General features: G+C 39.1%; 1 protein-coding gene across 1 annotated transcript in view; it reads right to left on the minus strand.

Moving 5' to 3' along the window:
• CSMD1 (CUB and Sushi multiple domains 1) overlaps positions 1–27544 on the minus strand; it is a 1554536-nt gene that overhangs the window by 384860 nt on the left and 1142132 nt on the right. The window contains exon 14 of the mRNA XM_058524846.1: positions 613–795. Within this exon, the coding sequence (XP_058380829.1) occupies positions 613–795 (183 nt within the window). The remainder of the gene's footprint in view (positions 1–612; positions 796–27544) is intronic.

The following is a 27544-nucleotide window of genomic DNA, read 5'->3' on the forward strand; positions in this document are numbered from 1 at the left end:
AAAAATCAGCTATATATACATATTTTTTTCTTTCTTTTTTGGAGAGAGTACCTGTTGAGTTTATCACCAGCTTGTGGGTTTGCTCTTATTTCCACATAATTTCATAAACATTTTCCAGCCGTTGCTATATTTTGTTACAAAAAAATCCTGCTTTTAAATTGGCTATGAAGTCTTTCTTTCTACTTGTTAAAACACTATGTTTATGAGGAAGCAGGCAGTTCTTCAACTGAAATCCAAACAGTACCACCGCCCACACTCACAACTTGTATTTAAGCACCAAGCACATTGTTAAGTCACAAAAACTCCATTGCGCTATTGATGTCTCCTACAGTCCAGCATCCCAAGCTCTCCTGTATGTTACGTTGTTTCTAGTAGAAAGCTCTCAGCTACATTTTATGGAGATGTAAACCACATTGATGCAAATACATTGGTTAGTGTTAACCAAGTGAAGAAAGTGGGGAAGTTGGTGTTTGAGAACGGCTTGCGGGTCTCTGGTGACTCTGAAAGCTGCCCTCCCTGGACGTGTGCTCTGCTACTTCCTGTTGATTCCCCCTGGCAAGGCGATAAGGCAGTGTCAGGACAGAAGGGGCTCAGTAAAGGCACCATACTCACATACACAGCTGGGCTTGTTGCCAGACCACTGGTTGTTCTGCTGACACGTGATAACCCTCTCCCCCACCAGCTCGAAGGCTGCCTGGCACTCAAAGGTGAGCGTGTCTCCATGCAGGAAGCTGCTGCCCGTCCGCTTCCCGTAGGCAGGGACGCCAGGGTCCCCGCATCCTCCCTTTTCAATTTCTGAAAACAGGAAAGACAAGTGAACCATTAAAAAAATACACAGTGGACATTTTTCAACAATTTAGAAAATGAACAAGTGGTTTATGTTTGCTGGTCTAAACATCATTTTCATAAACAGCTTCAAAAGGATATTCGATTCATCTAACATTTAATTACAAAAGCCAAAAAAAGTGCAATTTAAACTTGAAAGATATTTAATTTATTGTCTTTGAAGGGATACACATGGCTACATAGATGTGTTGACAATGTAAATGTGACAATTAATAGATGCCTCTTCCTGACTCACACACTTCCTGCATGCTATTGACAATTGTTACCCCTAAAATCTAAACACCAATTTTGCTTTAATCTATGTATTTTTTTTAATGTAAATAAATTGAGATTGTGCATTCCCTACTGAATATTTAAATCAAAATATCCATTTGAATATCCTTTCCTTTAAATTAAGGTTAAAACTCATTGATGAAACAAAATGAATACATTTATGGTCTTCAGATGAAAAGAAAATATGCAGAATCAAACCTCTTTTCATTAAAACACGATTGTATTGAAATATGGACGCAAATGCACCAAAACCACACGTGTATTTCAAACTTCGCTCTGTCTTAAATGTTAACTATATAGAATGTGTTCTTTATTTATTTATTCACACAAAGAATATGTTTTGAGGGCCAACTACGTGTCAGACCCTGTTCTCGGCAATGAGATTAGTGGACAAACAAGACAAAATCTTGCACTCATGGGGCTTGCATTATATGGAGGGTAACAATAAAATATAAAAACGTCCATGATCTCAGATAACGATAGATAACTTGAAGCAAAATGAAGGAGTTTAAAGGGCTGCAGAAAAATGGATGGAGGAGGAAGGGCAAAGTAAAAATACTATGAAGTAAGACTGAAATGAGCCCTTCTGAGAAAGAGACCTAAGCCCTGTGTGGTCAGTACCCATAGTAATCTCCACAGGGGGATTTAACAGGAAGAGGTGGCCCGCAGAGGAAGGAGGGACGGTCCTGAGCAGGCTGTGGGATTTCTGTGCTGAGTGGTGTGGCAAAAAGGCACTGCAGGTGTTAGGATAAGACAGGACGTGATCTGGTACAAGCTTAAAGGATCACTCTGCAGGGCTGCTGGAGTGGAGCAGGGATGGAAGTGAGTTTCAGCAAACGTAGGATGTTTCTATGTACATGTCTCAGAAATGCGTCTATTGGTTTTCTTTCCGAAATTCTTCATGGACTTGCACTTTATTATCTTGCAATGACCAACAGCAAATTCAAATCTAGATTTTATTAGAAACCTAACCACTTTCTCATCAAGTTCTCATTTTTTGGAATGTTTGTAGAAGTGACTCAGACTGTATTTCTGAATGGTATTAAGGTACGTGCCTACAGCGTGGGGAACATATACACGCCCAGAGATTGATCCAGAGATGGCTTATTTCACTTGAGAGAAGAAACTACTTCCAACTGTTTAGTATCAAGTACCAAGATAACAGTATCAAGACTTCCAACATAGGATATTCCCACTTCTGTTTTCTTAAGCAAAATAGCAAAAGAAACAAAAAAACAAAACAAAAGCAGGCATTGGGTAAAGGTTCACTGTGGTCTGCTGACCTCACAGGCTATCAATTAACGAAGGTGACCCTTACAGTAACAGTTACATGGGAGCAAAAGTGGTCCTGGATGCCAGGCAGGCCAAAGAAAGCCTTAAGGCCAGCCTTGGAGTCCCGGTTGTTGAACCTGAGTTGAAAGGAGCTGGGAATAGATTTACTTGAATTTCTGGCTTGGGATGCCTTGAACCAAGTTTCTTTCATTGATGTAATCAAAGGCAATTCAGACCAATGGTTTATAACAGAAAAGAGCTCTCACTTGGTGTGGCCTCTCCGTTGGGTAGTTGCCCTGGGTTCTGGCAAAGTTCTGAGGTCAGGAGTCAGGATGCCAGACCTGGTTCTGAATGTCCCAGTCTTTGCTAAGCCACCAGGTGCAATTTAGTCTTGCAAAGCCTTAATTTTCACACCATCAGTTTCTACTTCCTACCTCAAAGGGGGCTGTGAGATTTAAACAATATAATTCACAAAAAGTACCCAGTATATTGGGCTCAACATATTAGCCATTACCGTGATTATTAGCAAACCTTAGGCTTCTAGATGTTTCTCTCTGCCTCTGTGATACTAAAGTTCATATTTCTTCTTATGGTGAAGTAAATTATGGCATTTTTGAATACTACTATTTTCTACATTAACAGAGTCAAGAAACTCCTGATTTTGCAGAGTGCTCAGACATAAAATGGTTGTAGTTAGACGTAGAGTGTGGGTGCAGACTAGGGTCTTTCTGATTCTCCTGCTGAGGGTCCAGAGCATCCTGTGGTCACTCATTTCCACCAAAGATGCTGATGTTCACTGATCCGGATGCAAGACCTCTGCTGGCCTGCAGCAGAACTTGTTGTCTGATATGGTCAACGTGGCCTAGTGACCGCCAAGGCAGAGTGGTCCCAAATCAGTAGGTCAGTGTGTGCAAACAGGACTTGTTGTGCAGCCACAGAAGAATATGCAAGTGACCCATGATTAGGCCAGTGAAGCTTCACACGGAGGAGCTTTTTTGGGGACATTCTGCATCCTTGACCCCAACATGCTAAGTGCCAGTCTTGCCTCCAAATGATTGTGACAAATTCCACAGAGATTTTGAGATTTCCCTGGCGGTCACACCCCCTTCACTTGAGAATCTGCCTCTACTTCACACATTTTCTGAACAAGTAGAAGGAGGAGAAGATGAATAAGACAGTGTTGACATTGATATAGTAACTGCATCAAAACTCCTTCTACATGTGTGGAAGAGTTGCGATGTGATGAAATGCAAGATGTCAAAGATGACCTTGAAGTGCTTTCCTTGAAACAAACAATATAGTTTGTTATCGATTAAAAGATTGAAGGCCCCAGAGGAAAAAAAAAAATGCCCATCCAAATCATCAAACTAGAAAAGGAATTTGATAGCGAGGTGTCTAAAGAAAATATTAGATTGTAATTAGTTCCTCACTTCTTCTCTGATTCTGGTTTTCAGCAGCTGGGAATATTTGTACAAAAGTCTACTGAGGACTCAATGATGTCTTTATTGATGTGTTTTTCTTTTTTGGTGACCTTTAAAAGTACTAAATAATATTATTTCATTTTTCATCTTAATTTTTCTGAATTTTATTAACTATTTTTAACTATATTTTAATACTTGATTTAAAACATTTATATTATATTGACACTATATATTTAACATTCGTCTTTAATACATTGTATTTTCATTTGATATTTTACACTATGTTTATAAATATTTATATAACAAATGAGTAATTGGATTTACTATTTATTCTTTTAATGTATATGAACATTTTTTTAAAACTGGTATATCAGTATTAGCTGACATATAAACCAAAAAAGCAAGATAGACAATTGAGTCTGGTATGGCAATTCTTACCTCTTGCATGCTTGTGTGGTCTTTCTGGAGAGAATAAAATGTTTGCACAAAAGAGGCATCACTCTTGGACTAGATACTAGAAATCATATTAGAGGAACTGGGTCAATAGATTACCATAGAGAGTTTACAGGCAGATTTCTGAGAAAGGACATTAAAAATATTAAGATGAACCATATGAACTTGCCAATCATTTGACAATTTTTGGTCTACAAAAGGCAATTTCATTCAATTAAATCCAAGCCTCCTGATCCATAATATCGTAGCTGCTCTCTGATATTTAGCACCTGGCATGGAGCATTGCTTCCCTGTAGGACTGCCTGCTAATTGAGGACAGTTATTACTCATCTTCCCATACCCTGCTTGCACCTGCCATGACCCCGGCACACAGCGCTAGAAGCATAGAGGAATGAAAGCTTGTTTCAGTAATAACCAAGTTCCCTTGGACTTCTTTACACAACTAAGTATCTCGGCTTTGTATCCCTTATCCGACTCTTTAGCCATGTGATTTTTCGACATGTTGGGGCCTCACTATTTTTGACTCTCACTTCTTTATCTTCTCAACACTCCAGGGAATTGCCTGCCTTCTCCAACCAAGCCCACAGGGGCACACCTGCAGGAGACCCACCTAACAGGTGCTTGTACGTCATAAAGAGACCCTTCAAAGCCATCAGCACGCATTTGCCAAACACTTCACACATCTTCAAGGCTCAATTTTTGCCACCCCATCAAAGACATTCCCATTTTAGCCGCAGAGGCGTACTGAACATTCCAGGGTATTCCATGCTACCACACTTTCTTTCATTCTGGTGCTCCCATCTAAGACATCACCCTCTCCTTTTTATGACATCTCTTTTTGTTAAAGTCTCCTTAAATCCCCATAGTCCAGATTTTTTTTACTGCCTGCTCTAGGACATACAGGTAGCTTTTTGGGGGGAGGTTTTAGAACTAATCTAGTCTGAACTGATATAGCCTTGAACCTGTCTTTCTACCCCATTACACCGCAAGTTTTTCTGGAATAATGACTAAACCATATCTTTCTCTCTACTCCCTAGCACGTAAAACAGCGCCTAGAACCAAGTGGATGCTTGGTATCATTGTGTTATTGAAAGGAACTTCTAAGACATCTGACCAGTATAGATACATAGTTTCTGGCTATAACACAGCCGGCTGGGTTTTTTTCTTCCCTACAAAGAGTGAATAGCCATTGCCTAATTTTTCAGACTGTAACAAATATTTTTGAGCACCCTTGACTGTTCTAGCTCTAAAGTCTAAGAAACAAGTAAATAGACCAAGCTGCTGATTTGTGGAGCTTATAGTTTAGGGCAGTCAGCAGAAAATGAACAAGTAATATAAAATACACCGGACAGGGGTAAATGCACTGAAGAAGGAGAAAGCAGGTAGGAGGAAATAGAAAGCGGCAAGAGTTTCTTCTACATCAGGTGGGACAGGATCTCTGAAGAGTTAACATTTTTGTTAACTTCAGCGGAGACTGAAGTGAGGGAACAGCCAGGTGTGTAAGAGAGACGAGGACTCTGCGCGGTGAGCAGGGGCTAATGCACAGACTGAGGGCGGAACGCGCTCACCGGGGATGAGGGGCAGCAAGGAGCCAAGCGCAATTATCATCTGGTGATAAAGGCAGAGACAAGGAGGATACCACAATGACCAACAGGTCAAGGGCCAGGCGAGGCAGGGTCTCTGGACCTTGATTCAGATTATATTCTTCCATCATGCTTTATTATAATCATGCTGTGAGAGCTATAGAAACCAGAAAAACTGTCAACTGTTTCCTAATTTATTGTGAAACATCATACCATAGTAAAGATTGGAGAGAAGACACCGAAATGCCACCGTAAAATAAAATTTACCTTAGAGTTACCAACTCTACTGATTTTAGCTTCTTTGGTGCCAAGAACTCCAATTCTAAATTATCATGAGGATTTTAATTTCTATCAACCCATTTATCTATATTTGGTGGGCAACATGTTTTAGAGGAAAGTGTATCAGACTGAGAATCCAGGTTCAAGTCACAGATCTTTCATTTAATAACCAAAGAATTGGGTTTCTGATTCTCTTTGATCCTCTTCAAAACACATTCGTGGAGCAGGTCTCACGTGCCAGGGTACCAGGACTAAGAATAATTTATTGTCTTGAAGAAGCCCATTGTCTAGTAATCGGAATAGACTGGGATGGGTGACCATCCCAGGGCAGTTGGTGAGACATCTGTCTCATCGAAGATACTCAGAAGTGAATACTAAGCATCACATGCCCTTAAAATAAAATACGCAGCCGAAGAGGAACTGTATTCTGAACGGTCACATATTTTGCATCCAGCGCAGACTGCTTATCCTGTAGGTCATATAGAAAATGTCTGCCTTGGAGCCATGGCGTTTATGGTCACACAGCACTAGGCGGGGTCCAGAGCTCTCAGCCCAGGGCAACACCCGGCAGGGACAGCCGCCTCAGGACCATGCCAGGCATCCCTGGAGGTCAGTGGCTTCCATCCTTCCCCTGGCTTTTGTGAGGACTTCTCAGGACTCCTTCTAATTGTTTTCAATATATTTTTTTTAATTTTTGTTTATTGCAGTAACATTGGTTTATAACATTGTATAAATTTCAGGTGTACATCATTATACTTATATTTCTGCATAGATTACATCATGTTCACCACCCAAATACTAATTACAACCCATCACCACACCCATGTGCCGAAGTATCCCTTTCAACCTCCTTCCTCCCCCCTTCCCCTCTGGTAACCACCAATCCAATCTCTCTCTCTATGTGCTTGTTATTATCTACTACTTAATGAGGGAGATCATACGATATTTGACCTTAAAACTTCTAGAAGAAAACATAGGCAGTACACTCTTCGACATCAGTCTTAGCAACATATTTTCAAGCACCATGTCTGACCGGGCAAGAGAAATAATAGAAAAAATAAACAAATGGGACTACATCAAACTAAAAAGCTTCTGCACAGCAAAGGAAACCATCAACAACACGAAAAGACAACCTAATAATTGGGAGAAGATATTTGCAAACCATACATCTGATAAGGGCTTAATCTCCAAAATATATAAAGAACACATGCATCTCAACAACAAAAAAACTACCAACCCAGTTAAAAAATGGGCAAAAGACCTGAACAGACATTTCTCCAAAGAAGATATACAGATAGCCAACAGACACATGAAAAGATGTTCAAAATCATTAACTATCAGGGAAATGCAAATCAAAACTATGATGAGATATCACCTCATGCCCGTCAGAATGGCTATAATTAACAAGACAGGAAACAACATGTGTTGGAGAGGAGGTGGAGAGAAGGGAACTCTCATACACTGCTGGTGGGAGTGCAAACTGGTGCAGCCACTACGGAAAACAATATGTGTTCAATGTTAATTTCCATCCACTTAACCAACACCAGCATTACTGGCCCCCTGATTTCAGGATGGAACCAGTCAAAAAGGAAAGGAAAAAGCCTTTCAACTTTACAACTTTAGTTAAGTCTAGTCCTTAAATCATTCAGCTATGTTTTACTATAACAGAATGTGATATCCAAGAATTTTTAAGATGTCTCTGTATTATTATTTTTTCCTGTTAATTTGAAGCCTTGAGATTGAGAGATTATTGCATTTTTAAAGAATGAGGCATTCTTAATTTTAGCAAAATTAAACAGACCCCTCTTTTCCCTTGACCTCTGTATTCTAACTGCCTCAATCAGTGGGTCCCAACCTTGCTTACACATCGGAATGACCTAGGGATCACCTACCAACTGCACATTCTAGAGTCTAAACTTCCTAGTATTTCCCAGTGAGCTATTTAGCTACACTGTGAAGAAAATGGCTGGGAAAGAAGGGAGGAAACAGTTGTCAAACAGGACACGAGGCTAGTCAGGGGAGACGGGACGAAGAGGCTGTGGTTTTCGTGATAAGGAAACCCAGGAACCCATGTTGGTGCAGCGTCCAGCAGGGGCTACTTTCTAGTGGACCACAAGAGTTTGAACAATGAATGTTATCTGTGACAACCGTGGAGATGTGTTAACCAGAATTTATCCCTCTCCTCTCCCTATAAATACACATTTTCCTAGACCGTGTTAGCACTGGAATGTAGATGCAGAGAGAACATCCTAAAAATGACTGATTTAGACCATTCACTAACGTCTTGTAGTAAACAGGCTATAAACAAACATGTAGCACATACGCTATCCAAGGGGATAACTGAGTAGTTTCCCAATAATGGCCCTTAATTTGGACTAAGGCAAAGATTTGTGCCTAAAGAGAGACACCATAGTAGATTTGTTATATACATGCCTATTTAAACATAATCACATGGAGATGATTCAACGGGTGCAATAAATCCACCAATACATTAGACTAGTACAAAAACAGCTAAGTCATCTCACCAGCCAAAGCATTCTCTTTTTCACAGGTCCCAGTAAAAGGTCCCTAACTGTTGTGAGTTTTGTTTTGTACCAGAATCAGGACTGCATCTGGCTGCTAGTAACAAAAAAGTTAGTGAACCCCAGCTTAAATTAATAAGAGTATTTTGTTCTCCTCATTGTAACAAGAAAGATGGAGGTAGGAAGGGCAGGAAAGGCAGAGGGGTTGGGTCAGCAAGAACCCGAGCAACAAGGATCCACCCAGACTCTTCATTTTTACTTTCCATGACCCCGAACGGGCTGCCCAAGATCTTAAGTGTCATAGCCTCGTGGAGCGAACTGGCTGCTGGATCTCCAGGTAGGAAAAAAGTGGAGAGTCCCCCACAAGAGCAGCCAGTGGTGTTTTTCTTAAAAAAAAAAAAAAAAGAAAAAAACTTTTCTGGAGGCACTATCTAGTGACTTCTGTTTACGTCTCTCTGTCCCTTGTAGGCCACCTGAGCATTCCCACCCATGAAAGATCCTGGACATGTAAGATCAGCAGATCAGCATTTCCCACACTGTCAAGTGGAGGAAGACAGTTTTTTAAAAGTAGTATTTGTATAGCCAATCCACAACACCTGCCACAAAATGCTGACAAAATTAGAAACTGAATTTAATTCCCACCAAAAATACCATTTGAATGGAAAGAAAATCACCTCTCAAACATAAAATCATTTTTAATGTGTTTCTTACAGTTAGCCAGTACGGTACTTAAATATTTTGCTACTTTGTGTCTAGTTTTCAGGAAAAAACAAAGAAATAAGTTTCTTAAAATTCTTTTGGGAATAAGTTGGGAGTTAAATAATTAAAGATAAAAGGAAATCCTATTTTAGACAAAATGTGATATTACTAAAACGATTTTCACAGAGGTAGAAAAGTAATGAATGAGGTAAAAAAATAAGAGAATGCTTTTGAGTATCATGAATCAAAACCATTTCATTACTTTTTCATCTTTCTTAATTCTGCCATAAAAATCAGGTAGGTACAAAGCATCTTTTGTTGGATCAAATGACATTTTACAGGTATTCTTTAACTTGTTCACTTCCAATTGATTTGCATTTTTGTGGCTTGAAAGCACATTTGGAAGGACAGCAATAAATAGGAGAAAGAGGTGCATATTCGAGGAAAAAAAATGCCGATTTTAATTTTAGAAACTAGGGAGAAGGTTTAATAAGTTACCTGCCCTGTTATCAACTTTTTTTCCTAAGGAGATATTAACTGTATGAAAATGAAAGCTATCGGTTTCAGTTAGCAGCCTTAGAATATAAACTATTTCCTCCAAGTGTGTTTCACAGCCAGTTCTTCTCAAAGACAGGAAGTTACACTGCTTAGAGACAGATACCCTATATCTGCTGTACTAAGATCGATATTGTGTGTTTACTTTCTCTACCAAATGTTACTACATACTATTTATTATATAACGCTAAAGATGAACATTCTATGTTTACTGTATCTATTAAGATAAATACCTTGTGCCTACTTGATGTAGATTATTTTACGATTGAAATGGGCATTTAGCTGTGTATAATTTAAACATTTTTCTAGGCTAATTTTTTTCAACTTTGCTCTACAATTAGGCACAACATTTGGGCACTTGATTATCCAATTATCTGTGCATTAGAGAGGGCCCAAAATTGATTCTGGAAATGAATCTTGGCTCTGCGCACAGGTACTTCATTAGGTCACCTCTGCAGAGTTGGCGTATCGTCTACTCAGCATGTGTTCTTGTTAGCATTTCATCTTATGTGATTTTATTCAAGCATATGGCTCTGTCCTAAATTGGCAACATAGGATATCTGCATAGCAAGTATATATCTGGGAATACAATACTGAATTCACTGCTAATCAATAATTATTCAGGGTTGCTATGGAATGAATTGTGTCTCCCCATAATTCACAGGCTGAAGCCCTAACCCCCCATGTGGCTGTATTTAGAGATGGGGCCTTTAAGGAGGTAATTAAGGTTAAATGAGGTCACAATGGTAGAGCTCTAACCCAATAGGACTGGTGTCCTCATAAGAAGAGAAAGAGACACTAAGGACGCGCCCACAGAGGAAAGGCCATGTGAGGACACGGGGAGAAGATGGCCATCTGTAAGCCCAGGAGAGAGGCCTCAGGAGAAACCAAACCTGCCAGCACATTGGTCTTAGACTTCCAGTCTCCAGAACTGTGAGGGAATAAATTTAAGCCACACAGTCTGTGGTACTTAGTTATAGCAGCCCCAGCAAACTAATATAGAGTTTAAACGGAAGACATAACATTTATGAACATTCATATGAAATTGTGCCCACGTAGTCAATTCATTCTTCTAGAATACACAAGTCTTTCATCAGGTCAAGAGTGGGTCACTTTTAGGTTTAGGGAGTCAAGATGGCGGCGTAGGCAGACTCTGAACTCACCTCCTCCCGTGGACACAGCCAATTTACAACTACTCGTGGAAAAATTACCCCTGAGACAGAACTGAAAACTGGATGAGAGGAACTCCTGCAACAACGGACAATCCTAACTGAGGTGGAAGAGTCAGAGACTCCCTTCTGGAGAGAAAAAACGCCGCCTTCACAAGCCGCCAGCTTCACGGCCGCCGGGAGCAGCTCACAGGTACTCACCCTCCCTGGAGACGCGGGGCCCTGAGCGGGGAGTGCCCCCGCTGTGGGCATATTGTGGACCCAGCACAATCGAGACCAGCGGCATAATATCTGACTGTGCCTGCTGCTAATGCATTGGGGAGCACCCCCAGAAAACCCGGTTCACAAAGAAACTAAAACTGGCTCTTAAAGGGCCCGCGCACAAACTCACCCGTTGCAGAAAGCATCCTAAAATCACCAGAAAGAAAGGTGCACAGTGATTCGGTGACAAGAGACTCACCTAATAGGCCCTGAGTGCATCTCGGTGAGGGGTGAGACCTCTCCAGGGACTGGGACATTGGCGGCGGCCATTGTTGTGGCCTGGTGTGAGCGTGCTGACACAGACGCCATTGGAGTTCTCCCTGAGACCTTCTAGCCCAGAGTCTGCTCCACCCGCTAGAGCACCGATTTAATCCAGCTCAGCCAGGGCAGGCAGCCCACCCTAGAGACTGGCCCCACCCAACAACAAGCCCTCAGGCAACGTGTGGGCCTACATAGATTGGTGACTGGATTCTCTGCAGCCTGGCAACTGAGCTGACTTGAGCGGGGCAGGGTGTGCACAAGGAGCGGGTGGAGAGTGTGGGGTGGTGGCGGAGTGTGTGGGGCTCCCGCCGTGGAGAGACTGGGTCCGCTTGGGGAGGTCGGGGCGCTCACACGGGGCAGGACTGTGTTGACTGTGTGTGTGGACCTGTGGGCAACAGGGCTTGTCAGCTGCAGAAGAATTGTGCTTCTCAAAGACCCACATAGGAGGTTTGCCCCACCTTCCAAAGCCTGAAACAATTGGGTGCTCCTGTGCCTAAGGGCAGCCACACCCAGCTGCAATCCTCAGAGAGCTGACAAGAGACCTAATAGGCTAGAGGTTTACAGCAATTGTAAGGCCCTGAGCCTAACAACCTGCCACGCTGGGGGCCTACTCAGTTAAAAGAAATACTGCAACATAAATGTGGTATTAGAGCTTACAGCCAACTGTGCTGGGGCTCCCCACACCTGATAAAGAGACTGAAGGGCCCACAACAACTACAAGCAGCTGAGCATTACAACAGCTGCCCAGGAGCATAACTCGGCCTCCCTGGGTGCCTACAGGGAGAGCAAACAGGCCACAATAGAAGGACACACGTAGCCCACATAGGGGCCACCCCTGGAACATTGAGAACTGAGGGAAGCACACTGGAAGCCTCCTAAGGCATCACTTACATAAGGTCACCTATCCAAGAGCAGGAGATGTAGCTGACCTACCTAATACGTAGACACAAGCACAGGGAAAGAGGCAAAATGAGGAGGCAAAAGAATACATTCCAAGTAAGGGAACAGGACAAAACCCCAGAAAAGGAACTAAGTGAAACAGAAATGAGCAACCTACCCGAAAGAGAGTTCAAACTAAGAGTGTTAAGGATGCTCAGTGATGTGGGGAGAAGAATAGATGAACTCAGTGAGAATGTCAACAAAGAAATGGAAGATATAAAAAAGAACCAATCAGAAATGACAAATACAATACTGGAAATGAAAAATTCATTAGAGGGACTCAAAAGCAGAGTAGAGGATACAGAAGAACGGATCTGTGAGCTGGAAGAAAGACTAGAAGAAATTACCCAAGCTGAACAGGTAAAAGAGAAAAGAATTAAAAAGAGTGAGGACAGTCTAAGGGACCTCTGGGACAACATCAAGCGCACTAACATCCGTGTTATAGGTGTCCTGGAAGGAGAAGAGCGAGACAAGGGGGCAGAGAATCTATTTCAAGAAATAATAGATGAAAACTTCCCTAACCTAAGGAAGGAAACAGACATCCAGGTACAGGAGGCACAGAGAGCCCCAAACAAGATAAACCCAAAGAGGCCCACACCAAGACACATCATAATCAAAATGTCCAGAATTAAAGATAAAGAGAGAATCCTAAAAGCCGCAAGAGAATGTCAAGTTACATACAAAGGAAACCCCATAAGGCTATCAGCTGACTTCTCAGCAGAAACCTTACAGGCTAGAAGAGAATGGCACGATATATTTAAAGTGCTAAAAGGAAAAAACTTACAGCCAAGAATACTCTACCCAGCAAGGTTATCGTTCAAAATGGAAGGAGAGATCAAAATTTTCCCAGATAAGCAAAAATTAAAGGAGTTTGTCACCAAGAAACCAGTGTTACAAGAAATGTTAAAGGCACTGATTTAAGGGGAAAAGAGAAGACCACAAATAGGAAAAATTATCTATTTCCACGATTAGAACGTAATGGATACAAATGCACAAAAAAGAGGTTGGATATGATATCAAAAACATAAAAGGAGGGAGGAGGGTAGTTAAAGAGTACAGCTTTCAGACAAAGGTCAAACTAAAGTGACCATCAATTCTGTGTAGAAGAAGTAAGGAACAGAGAAGGACTACTAAAACACTGAGGGAAAAAAAAAAAAGTTAAAAAATGGCAGTAAGTACATACTTATCAATAGCTACTTTAAACGTCAATGGACTAAATGCTCCAATTAAAAGGCATAGGGTGGCTGACTGGATAAAAAAACAAGACCCATATATATGCTGCATACAAGAGACACACTTCAGACCTAAAGACACTCACAAACTGAAAGTGAAGGGATGGAAAAAGATACTCCACGCAAATGGCAATGAAAAGAAAGCTGGGGTCGCAGTACTCATATCAGACAAAATAGACTTTAAAACAAAAACTGTAAAACGAGACAAAGAAGGGCATTACATAATGATCAAGGGAACAATCCAACAAGAGGATGTAACACTTGTAAATATCTACGCCCCCAATGTAGGTGCACCTAAATATATAAAGCAATTATTAACAGACATAAAAACAGAAATAGACAGTAACACAATAATAGTAGGGGACTTGAACACTCCACTTACACCAACGGATAGATCATCCAAACAGAAGACCAATAAGGAAACATTGGCCTTAAACGACACACTAGAACAGATGGACCTAGTAGATATATACAGAGCATTCCATCCAAAAACCGAAGAATACACGTTCTTTTCAAATGCACATGGAACATTCTCCAGGATTGATCACATATTAGGCCACAAAACCAGTCTCCATAAATTTAAGAAGATTGAAATAATACCAAGCATCTTTTCTGACCACAACGGTACGAAACTAGAAATCAACTATAGGAAGAAAATCAGAAAAGCCACAAATACGTGGAGATTAAACAAAATGCTACTGAACAACGACTGGGTTAACGAAGAAATCAAAGAAGAAATCAAAAAATACCTGGAGACAAATGAAAATGAAAATACGACATGCCAGAATTTATGGGATACAGCAAAAGCGGTTCTAAGAGGGAAGCTTATAGCAATACAGGCCTATTGTATTGCAACAAACAAGAAACATCCCAAATAAACAAGAAAACAAGAAAACAAACAAGAAAAATCCCAAATAAACAATCTAACAATGCACCTAAAGGAACTGGAAAAAGAAGAACAAACAAAGCCCAAAATCAGTAGAAGAAGGGAAATAATAAAAATCAGAGCAGAAATAAATGAAATAGAGACCAAAAAAACAATAGAAAAAATTAATAAAACCAAGAGCTGGTTCTTTGAAAAGATCAACAAAATAGACAAACCTTTAGCTAGACTCACCAAGAAAAAAAGAGAGAAGGCACAAATAAGTAAAATCAGAAATGAAAGAGGAGAGGTTACAACAGACACCTCAGAAATACAAAAGATTATAAGAGAATACTATGAAAAACTATATGCCAACCAATTCGACAATCTGGAAGAAATGGATAAATTCTTAGAATCATACAACCTTCCAAAACTGGATCAAGAAGAAGTAGAGAATTTGAATAGACCAATCACCAGTAAGGAGATCGAAACAGTAATCAAAAACCTCCCCAAAAATAAAAGTCCAGGACCAGACGGCTTCCCTGGTGAATTCTACCAAACATTCAAAGAAGACTTAATACCTATCCTTCTCAAACTCTTCCAAAAAATTGAGGAGGGGGGGAAGCTCCCTAACTCATTCTACGAAGCTGACATTACCCTGATACCAAAACCAGACAAGGACAACACAAAAAAAGAAAATTACAGGCCAATATCACTGATGAACATCGATGCGAAAATCCTCAACAAAATACTAGCAAATCGCATACAACAATACGTTAAAAAGATTATACACCATGATCAAGTGGGATTTCTTCCAGGTATGCAGGGATGGTTTAACATTCGCAAATCAATCAATGTAATACACCACATTAATAAAATGAAGAACAAAAATCACATGATCATCTCAATAGATGCAGAGAAAGCATTTGACAAGATCCAGCATCCATTTATGATAAAAACTCTGAATAAAATGGGTATAGAAGGAAAGTACCTCAACATAATAAAGACCATATATGAGAAACCCACAGCTAATATCATCCTCAATGGTGAAAAACTGAAAGCTATCCCTCTAAGAACAGGAACCAGACAAGGATGCCCACTGTCACCACTCCTATTTAACATAGTATTGGAAGTCCTAGCCAGAGCAATCAGGCAAGAGAAAGAAATAAAAGGGATCCAAATTGGAAAGGAAGAAGTGAAACTGTCACTATTTGCAGATGACATGATTTTATATATAGAAAACCCTAAAGAATCCACCAGAAAACTTTTAGAAGTAATAAACGAATATGGTAAAGTTGCAGGATACAAAATCAACATACAAAAACCAGTTGCATTTCTGTACACTAACAACAATGTAGCAGAAAGAGAAATTAAGAATACCATCCCATTTACAATTGCAAGAAAAAGAATAAAATACCTAGGAATAAACTTAACCAAAGAGGTGAAAGATCTGTACACCGAAAACTATAAAACATTTCTGAAAGAAATTGAAGAAGACACAAAGAAATGGAAAGATATTTCGCACTCTTGGATTGGAAGAATTAACATAGTTAAGATGTCCATACTTCCTAAAGCCATCTATAGATTCAACGCAATCCCTGTCAAAGTTCCAACAACATTTTTCACAGAAATAGAACAAAGAATCCTAAAATTTATATGGAACAACAAAAGACCCCGAATAGCTAAAGGAATCCTGAGAAAAAACAACAAAGCTGGAGGTATCACACTCCCTGATTTCAAAACATACTACAAAGCTATAGTAACCAAAATAGCATGGTACTGGCACAAAAACAGACACACAGATCAATGGAGTAGAATCAAAAGCCCAGAAATAAACCCACACATCTATGGACAGCTAATCTTTGACAAAGGAGCCAAGAATATACAACGGGGAAAAGAAAGTCTCTTCAACAAATGGTGTTGGGAACACTGGATAGCCATATGCAAAAAAATGAAAGTAGACCCTTACCTTACACCATACACAAAAATTAACTCCAAATGGATTAAAGACTTGAATGTAAGACCTGAAACTGTGAAACTTCTAGAAGAAAACATAGGCAGTACGCTCTTCGACATCGGTCTTAGCAACATCTTTTCAAACACCACATCTGACCGGGCAAGAGAAACAATAGAAAAAATAAACAAATGGGACTACATCAAACTAAAAAGCTTCTGCACAGCAAAGGAAACCATCAACAAAACGAAAAGACAACCTAACAATTGGGAGAAGATATTTGCAAACCATACATCTGATAAGGGCTTAATCTCCAAAATATATAAAGAACTCATGCATCTCAACAACAAAAAAACTACCAACCCAATTAAAAAATGGGCAAAAGACCTGAACAGACATTTCTCCAAAGAAGATATACAGATGGCCAACAGACACATGAAAAGATGTTCAAAATCACTAACTATCAGGGAAATGCAAATCAAAACTACAATGAGATATCACCTCACGCCCGTCAGAATGGCTATAATTAACGAGACAGGAAACAACATGTGTTGGAGAGGTTGTGGAGAGAAGGGAACTCTCATACACTGCTGGTGGGAGTGCAAACTGGTCCAACCACTATGGAAAACAGTATGGAGATTCCTCAAAAAATCAACGATAGAACTAACGTATGATCCAGCTATTCCACTGTTGGGTATTTATCCAAAGAACTTGAAAACACCAATTTGCAAAGGTACATGCACCCCTGTGTTCATTGCAGCGTTATTCACGATAGCCAAGACTTGGAAGCAACCTAAGTGCCCATCAAGGGACGAATGGATCAAGAAACTGTGGTATATATACACAATGGAATACTACTCAGCCATAAGAAACGACGAAATCCAGCCATTTGTGACAACATGGATGGACATTGAGGGTATAATGCAAAGTGAAATAAGTCAGAGGGAGAAGGTCAAATACCGTATGATTTCCTTCATTAAGTAGTAGATAATAACAACAATAAACAAACACATAGGGACAGAGATTGGATTGGTGGTTACCAGAGGGGAAGGGGGGAGGGAGGAGGGTGAAAGGGATACTTCGGTACATGTGTGTGGTGATGGGTTGTAATTAGTATTTTGGTGGTGAACATGATGTAGTCCATGCAGAAATAGAAGTACAATGATGTACACCTGAAATTTTTACAATGTTAAAAACCAATGTTACTGCAATAAACAAAAAATTAAAAAAAAAAAAAAAAAAGAGTGGGTCACTTTTATCTTCTCTACATACATCTCCCAACCGACTTTAACTTCGGAGTCATCCACTCGTATATATTGAGAGTCTTTAAAGGGAAGAGTCTGCTGCTCCTCGCTGTTGATAAATATTTTCTAAAATTACTCTTGAGAGTATTGTTCACATTTTACTGAAATATTATTTTTATGAAGCTGAAAGGGAGAAATTATTCTCTGATTTTAACAGTGTACAATTCTTGGGAAACCGGTTTATTTTTATTCTATCCATTTTGTGACCACCTAAGGACAAGGGGACACTGACGAGAAGAGATGGTAAGGATAAAGGCCTGGAGGTCTCCCTGGGTGGGAATTGTCAGAGTTGGGGATGAGAAGGAATAGTGGTGAGCACACAAGAGGATGGAAATTGAGCTTCTAGAAGTGTCAAAGTTCACAGTCATGACCAGATCTTCTACAGGACCTTGGGAGTGAGTGACCATGGTGCTGGTTATTGGGCAAGTTGTAGTATCTCATGCTCCTTTCTGCTCTGTGGAGGGCCCAGGCTTCATTTTTAACTTTCTCATCTTATAAAGGGGAAGCTTTTCCTGGACCAGCAACTTGCTGAAGAAGAGCATGGGAGGGGGTGCTGGGACTACGTTGGGTAAAAGGAGCCTGCATTTGGTCTGTTGTTTATAACACTCTCTCACCGACATTCAACCTTGAAGCTCATGGACCATTAAACCTGCGAAAGCTAAGATGGATGGCACTCAGCATGGTCAACTCCACGTTGAGTAGCAGAAATTCGTTCTTTCTCCCTGTAAAGCTTGGTGAAGCATGGGGGTTTATTGTAGCTACAGAAGAATCATTTTTCACTCAATTTCTCCTCTAGGCTACCACCCTAAAAGCATGTTGCTTAAGAGGATGACATACACGTACATTTTCTTGCTCAGAATTTCCTGTTCTTCACTCTGTCATGTTGCTTAGGGAGGCTTCTGCAGCCTCCCATATATCTTGACCTATCTACTCAATATTGGTCATCAAGTCACCCTTTTGTATGTATAACTTCTTTTGGAGAGAAATACAGAGACCCACCCCTTCCTTGATATTCTTCCCTACCCTGGTCCCCCTTTTCACTGACTCTTTCCGCCCTCAGCCTATGCTGCTCTTCCAGGTTGTGGATGTACCCTAGTTCCACCAGAGATAATAACTCCCTCCTTCCCTTCACATTTCTTATTCTACTTGTTATTTAGTTAGGTTCAGAGAGGAACGGTGAGCAGAGAAATATTATTCCTCTATCTTTACTCAGAAGTGTGCCATATTCTTTTCATAGATTTAGAAGAATTCACTTTAGGATGTAATTTTATACTGAGAGGTTTAGGTGAAAGCCACATGATTATAATTTTGTGATTGTTGTAATTAACAGTAGATGCTCTAAACATCTATAATAAGCATCCCCAAAATTCAATTTATTTCTCACAACTATCTCTGAAGCAAGGTGGCCATTTCCTTCCACATTTTTCCGTACTAGTTTATATTTCTCAGAGTTATGGAAGAATATTTAAAAGTATCTGCAAGATTTCTTCTCCAGTTTTGAAATAGAGGAAATATTATAACCACTTTTACATGTACTGTCTTCAATGATGAAGATTCTTCTCATTCTAGTTTTGTCAGCAGCTAGCTCTAAGACGCTAAACACATTATTTGATCTTATTGATAAACAAAAGGGGATGGGATTAGGTAATTGATAGTGTCCCTTTTGGTTTTATAGTTTTATGACATTCTGAAATCATAGATTTAGAAGTTAGCAACAAAAACATGAACCATTGATCTTCATTTTCCCAGGATTAATAAATTTTACTAAAGATATTGTTTTAGGACCATCCCAAAGAGCTTACACAGTCCATTTATGGACACTGTCACCCATCATCCTAGACTCCAAAATACACCACACAAAAATGTGTCTACCATTTTAGCTGCATTCCCAAATACTCTATACTGCTCCTTGGGTTCAGGGTTTCATTGTCCGTTGTTCATTGGCAACATCTTTCATCATCACTGTTGCCAACCGAATTCTCACTGCTTCCTCTCCTGCCTCCTCATTGCGGAAGCCAAAATAATCTTTCTAAACCCCAAATCTAATGATGGCTTTAACTTTCTATGCATATGGCAATCACCTTTCATTCTTCATCCAAATTCTCTCCCCTGCTTTAGAAAACCCAGCATGATCTGGACATAGCTAACTCTGGCCTCATCTCGCATCACTTCCCTTCTTGCAGTCCACAGTCCGGGCATGCTACAATTCCTTTCAGCACCAGATAGCATCTTCTCTTTTCAGCCTTCACATCTGTTGTCGATGTGGTGTCTACCATCTCCTTTCATCTCACCAACTCAATTCACTGCTGATATTTTAATTTCAATCGCACCTTGTCTGGGTGCGATTGAAATTTCATTTCAATCCATTTCAATCCATGAAATTTCATTTCAGGTCATTTCATACATGCTGCCTGCACGTCTCTTTTCTCTGCCGTAAGACTCGTCACTGTGCATTATATTTATCTTTTGTGCTTTACTGTAAGCTCTAGGAGGGACTATTTTATTGACTGTTACAGCCGCAGTACCTATTCAAGTGACCAACACATTGTGGATGCTCTTCAAAGTTATTATCATTATCCATTTTTTTAATTTTTTTTTTTAGTGAGGAGGATTAGCCCTGAGCTAACATCTGTTGCCAATCCTCCTCTTTTTGCTGAGAAAGATCAGCCCTGGGCTAACATCTGTGGCCATCTGTCTCTACTTTATATGGGATGCTGCCACAGCATGGCTGGACAAGCGGTATATAGGTCCCGTTTATCAAGATCCTGCACCTGGGATCCGAATCTGTGAACCCCAGGCCAGCAAAGCGGAGTGTATGAACTTAACCACTATGCCACTGGGCCGGCCCCTCTTCAAGATTATTATTAATGAATGCCATAGAGTTTGTATTTACATATGTATTATTTTGCCACCCATCACACTTCTGATACACTCGTTCGTTCATGAAACATTTATTTAACGCCTAATTGACCTAGGGTCCAAGGTGGGGTAGGTGGGTTAACAAAAGAGCGTATTTTTTATTATCTAAAAAGACAAAATAATTTTGTATTAAAAGTAATAATGATGCATTTTATGAATAAGTAAAAGTTGTGTTTATAAGGGGAGTTTTAATATCCTCTGGGGTCTTTCATAAACCCCAATCACTTTTTAGCCCTTGTCCCTGATTGAGTTCTGGACAAATTAAAAAATACACAAGTAATAGATGGAAAATGAATACACTGTCTTGTTTACTGATAAAATGCATCTATTTTGTTTGGAAATATATCCCCAAGTCTTCATGATAATAAATTAGATAAAATATTATTTTGCCAAATAAGAATTTGGGTTGGATATAAGACAATTCTTGGCACTAAAAATGTTTGACCAGTACCATCAAAGGCTTTGCATACTTGTCAACTCTTTTTAAAAATACGTATTCTTTAGATGTACTTTAGGAAATCAGTACTTTTTTTTTCTTTTTAAATAACAGAAGTTAAACTACTACTAGAGAAATGAAAAGCAGCTTTGAAGATATAAATCAGTTAATGGGGAACTATGATGGATTTCTAAACATCCATTTCCACATAAGAATGTATTTGGCATACAAGTGAACTTAAAAAAGGGCTGAAAAGAAGGTAAGAAAGAGACAAGATATAACTATCCTATCAATCAGAAACATAGTTAGCATATTTGTTTTTTATATAACCACCCGTGGGTTGTCACAATTGATAGATTGGAATATGCCCAGAGAAATTGCCCATTCCTTCAAATTCTGTGGTCCCTGTTCTCTGTTGACCCCACTTCCATTGTTAATGGCAGGCTTGGGCAAGGGGGGACTGTGTGGGAGGCAGCTAGTCATGCAGAGTATGCATTATTGACTGTTCTTTGTTCTCTCTGATCTGTCTCCACAAGTAGATGAGAAACCCATCAACAGCTCTAGCAGGCTCTTTCTCTTCTGTTCCAAAAACACTTAGGCAAGTTCTTTATATAAAAGTGCTTCAATGAATACAACTAAATCTTAAAATTATATTCACTAGTACTCATATATGCAGACAGAAATTTCACTGAATCTCAGACAATTTTTTGATTATATGAGTTAATATTCCTGCCATTCAGTGAGAATGTTCATCAACACGAAACTTTTAAAACGTACCATGCCCTGCTCTCATTGATGTGCATTGTCTCACTAAATCTACTCTTGACAAGGTCATACAATTTGTATTTGTTGTGTGAAATACAGTAGGTTGCTGAGGACTCAGTCATCATAGGAGAATTTATTTGGGTTTTTTAAATCACCACAAAATTGATTAGGAGTGATGTCATCGGGATGGCGACATAGATCATTTTGACTTATTTCCCTTCACAAGAAGACCAACTAGCAACTATCCATAGATGAGACAAAGCTATAGTAATCAAAACAGTATGGTACTGGCATAAATGCGGACATATAGACCAATGGATCGGAAGAGAGAGCTCAGAAATAAACCCACATATATATGGTCAACTAATATTTGACAAGGGAGTCAAGAATAGTCAATGAGGAAATGATAGTCTCTTCAATAAACGGTGTTGGGAAAACTATATCTACATGCAAAAGAATGAAACTGGACCCCTATCTTATACCACACACAAAAACTAACTCGAAATCGATTAAAGTCGTAAACATAAGACCGTAAAATGCCAGAAGAAAACATAGGAAAAAAAGCTCCTTGACATTGATCTTGGCAATGATTTTTTGGATATGACACCAAAAGCACAAGCATCAAAAGCAAAAATCAACAACAGGGGCCACTTCTGCACAGCAAAAGAAATGATCAACAACATGAAAATGCAGCCTACAGGAAGAGAAAATATTTGCAAATCATATATCTGATAAGTGCTTAACATCCAAAATATATAAGGAACTTATACAACTAAATAGCAAAAAAACAGAACAAAAACAAAAATCCATAAAACATTCCTTTAAATTCCATATGGTTTCTCACAGGATTTCAATTAATTTCTTTAGAAAATACTTTGCTCCAGCTATTCAAGTAATATTTCTTTAAAAGTGTTTGAAACATTTAGATTTTAGAAAACTAAAGTTTTCATTCTCATAACATGAGACCAAATTTTTTATAGATTCTGTAAAGTATTAACTTTTACTCTTACTCCTGTGATAAAAGCAGTTCCGTATAGCTTGTACGTCTGCCATTTTTTTCATTTGCAACTTGACTGCCATCTCTATCCTGAATTTAGGGTTTTAAAAAAACAAAAACTAGAATAAAAACGAAATAATCCATGGCTCCCAGATGACTGTTGTGTGGTGGGTGCCAATAACCAGATGAAAATGTGCCCAAGTCAGTAAAGGCTCCCACTGGGGCTGAAGGAAGCTTTGGTAATAGGGACAGTTTACTGTGTAAGTGTCCACATCGCACCTGCTCTTAGATGAATTCTCATTTTCCCAAGGCTTTGACTCAGAAATCTCTAAAATAATTGATTTCCTTTCATCATTTTTAGAAAACAAGACTGTAACACATGAATGGCAGTCATCCAATCCTGCCCTTTGCAGAGAGTGTCTTAGCATTTCCCCACGGTGAACACAGCATGTGCTCCCGGCGTTCCAGAAAATCGTACGGACATAGCATTACCAGACACTTAGAAAGAAATGACACCTGCCATGATGATTTCCTTTCCATCACAATCAATGACATAACCCCAGAGAGTAGCAGATTGCCATTACAGTGGCCTGTGCTTGTTAAATTTATGTATAATCATGCTTAATTATGGTGTTTAGCGGAAATTCTGTTGTGTGCACAAAACACTGTATTTGCTCTTCACACAAATGTGCTTTGTTTGACTAAAACAAAAATGAGATGCTTTTAAAGGTGTTGTCAACAGCTAGGAAGAGTCAGGAGTGGAGTCTGCTCTGTTTTCTTTCCCCTCTGTGGCCCCATTGTGAATACTGGATTCTAGAAATCCAGGAGCCGTGGAACTGCGGAAATGAACTGGTTCAGCTCTTCATCTCTCTTATCTCAGAGAAACTATGCGAGTATCCACTTCCAAACTCAATTTAGGACTGTACAAATTATTTGTAAGTGCTGTTGGAGTTGAGAATTGTGTTTGAGGTGCTGCCCAGAAAGCTAAGAAACTGAGCATCAGAGAATACTTATTATGAAAAGGACAATTTTATTCAACATACTGATCAGCTACAATAGGAGGACCACATTTACTTGGCTAAATTCCCTGATCACCCTGTTGACCTAGCAAGATGATTCAAGAATTAAGGACTGATTTTGAGCTGAAGACTTAGATCCAACAAAGCTATGTATCTCAGTAAAGAGGATTGGCCCAGGTCTCCGACATGATGGGGTCTTGTCATCCAATGATCCTACTGCTGGGCGTCAGAGCAACAGAAACAAGCATCAAAGTCACTGGCCATTGTCAGTACATTTCCAAATTGGTGATCAGATGTGTACAATTCCACAAATAAATGTCAAGATATATTAGGAAACTGGAATTAAGAATGAGCCACTTTAAAGTGTATAGTCTTATGATTTAATATATAGAAAACCCTAAAGAATATACCAGAAAATTTTTAGAAGTAATATATGAATATGGTAAAGTTGCAGGATACAAAATCAACATACAAAAACCAGTTGCATTTCTGTACACTAACAACAATGTAGCAGAAAGAGAAATTAAGAATACCATCCCATTTACAATTGCAAGAAAAAGAATAAAATACCTAGGAATAAACTTAACCAAAGAGGTGAAAGATCTGTACACCGAAAACTATAAAACATTTCTGAAAGAAATTGAAGAAGACACAAAGAAATGGAAAGATATTTCGCACTCTTGGATTGGAAGAATTAACATAGTTAAGATGTCCATACTTCCTAAAGCCATCTATAGATTCAACGCAATCCCTGTCAAAGTTCCAACAACATTTTTCACAGAAATAGAACAAAGAATCCTAAAATTTATATGGAACAACAAAAGACCCCGAATAGCTAAAGGAATCCTGAGAAAAAACAACAAAGCTGGAGGTATCACACTCCCTGATTTCAAAACATACTACAAAGCTATAGTAACCAAAATAGCATGGTACTGGCACAAAAACAGACACACAGATCAATGGAGTAGAATCAAAAGCCCAGAAATAAACCCACACATCTATGGACAGCTAATCTTTGACAAAGGAGCCAAGAATATACAACGGGGAAAAGAAAGTCTCTTCAACAAATGGTGTTGGGAACACTGGATAGCCATATGCAAAAAAATGAAAGTAGACCCTTACCTTACACCATACACAAAAATTAACTCCAAATGGATTAAAGACTTGAATGTAAGACCTGAAACTGTGAAACTTCTAGAAGAAAACATAGGCAGTACGCTCTTCGACATCGGTCTTAGCAACATCTTTTCAAACACCACATCTGACCGGGCAAGAGAAACAATAGAAAAAATAAACAAATGGGACTACATCAAACTAAAAAGCTTCTGCACAGCAAAGGAAACCATCAACAAAACGAAAAGACAACCTAACAATTGGGAGAAGATATTTGCAAACCATACATCTGATAAGGGCTTAATCTCCAAAATATATAAAGAACTCATGCATCTCAACAACAAAAAAACTACCAACCCAATTAAAAAATGGGCAAAAGACCTGAACAGACATTTCTCCAAAGAAGATATACAGATGGCCAACAGACACATGAAAAGATGTTCAAAATCACTAACTATCAGGGAAATGCAAATCAAAACTACAATGAGATATCACCTCACGCCCGTCAGAATGGCTATAATTAACGAGACAGGAAACAACATGTGTTGGAGAGGATGTGGAGAGAAGGGAACTCTCATACACTGCTGGTGGGAGTGCAAACTGGTGCAGCCACTATGGAAAACTGTATGGAGATTCCTCAAGAAATCAAGGTTAGAACTGCCATATGACCCAGCTATTCCACTGCTGGGTATTTATCCAAAGAACTTGAAAACACCAATTTGTAAAGGTACATGCACCCGTGTTCATTGCAGCGTTATTCACGATAGCCAAGACTTGGAAACAACCTAAGTGCCCATCAAGGGACGAATGGATAAAGAAGCTGTGGTATATATACACAATGGAATACTACTCAGCCATAAGAAACGATGAAATCCAGCCATTTGTGACAACATGGATGGACATTGAGGGTATAATGTAAAGTGAAATAAGTCAGAGGGAGAAGGTCAAATACGGTATGATTTCCTTCATTAAGTAGTAGATAATAACAACAATAAACAAACACATAGGGATAGAGACTGGATTGGTGGTTGCCAGGGCGGAGGGGGAAAGGGAGGGGGGTGAAGGGGATGGTTCGGTACATGTGTGTGGTGATGGGTTGTAGTTGGTGTTTTGGTGGTGAACATGATGTAATATGTGCAGAAGTGGAGGTGTAATGATGTACACCTGAAATTTTTACAATGTTGTAAACCAATGTTACTGCAATAAACAGAAAATTAAAAAAAAAAAAGCATAGAAAAAATGTTCTAAATATAAGACAAAATCATTATTTCCTCAACAAATACATACTCAATACTTCTGTAGCATGTCCAAAGCACAAAGCAAAGTGACAGCGACACAAATATAAAAGCAGGACCAGCAACTGTCTTACGCACAGCACCTGCAGTGCTCATTGCTCTAATGGAACAACCATACAAGGCTAGCTGAGGAGCGGTACTCAAATAATTTGTTGAATGAATGAAACAGTTAAAAACATGGTTCCCAGTTTTAAAAAATTTACTATCTATAGAAAATCAAGGTTAATAAATTCTGTTATACCCACATAAGAAAAAAAAATAAATAAAGTGTATAGTCTTGTCTTTTCCAATATTATAGAACATTTCCAATATACATTCACGAACACAGAAAACAATTAAAAGAGCCAAGTTAGTAATGAAAAGCACCTCAGAACAAATGAAAGGTATATACAATGCAATTTTATTTTCTAGAATTAATTAGTAGAAATTCAGTTATGAAAAATAATTTTAGTATGATTTTACTTTCATTTATATTATACTCAAGGTACACAAATATTTAATGCCTTTTTTCGGGTTGCAGCTATTTAATTCTAAGACTACATACAGCACTGGAATAATAAACCTTATGTAGGTCGAGGCTCATAATAACACAAGCTAGGCTGTCCCATAATCCCCAAGCTCGGCAAGAATCCCAACGTTTTGCCTCGCGTGTGAAGTATTTCAGTGTGCTGGAGTGGACATCCTCACAGAGGGGTCGTATTAGGTTTACAACCTGTACTGATAAGATGCTCCCGGTTTCTTCTCAAATCATGCTCACTATAAATGTTAAAAATATAACCCACCTCACCATAATTTCCAAAATGAACAAATGAAAAAGAAAGATGAAGTTCCTGCTTACCAAATGAACCTGAGTCATCAAAAAGGAAAAAAATGTTTCGAATTCTAAACATTCTAAACAAAAAAATTCTAGAATTTCTATTTTAAAGTAATAAATATACACACATTATTTATATTTTTAAATATATATACACATACACACATATATATATTTGATTTTTGACAAAAAAATATATGTATTTGTGTGTGGATGTTGGGAGGAAGATATACATGTAACATGGCTAACTAGGAAATTCAGATAACTGGAAAATCTCATTTCTAGGCAATCCCCTTAAAAC

The sequence above is a fragment of the Diceros bicornis genome, chromosome 29, assembly GCF_020826845.1.
Source record: "Diceros bicornis minor isolate mBicDic1 chromosome 29, mDicBic1.mat.cur, whole genome shotgun sequence".
Classification (NCBI taxonomy): Eukaryota; Metazoa; Chordata; class Mammalia; order Perissodactyla; family Rhinocerotidae; genus Diceros; species Diceros bicornis.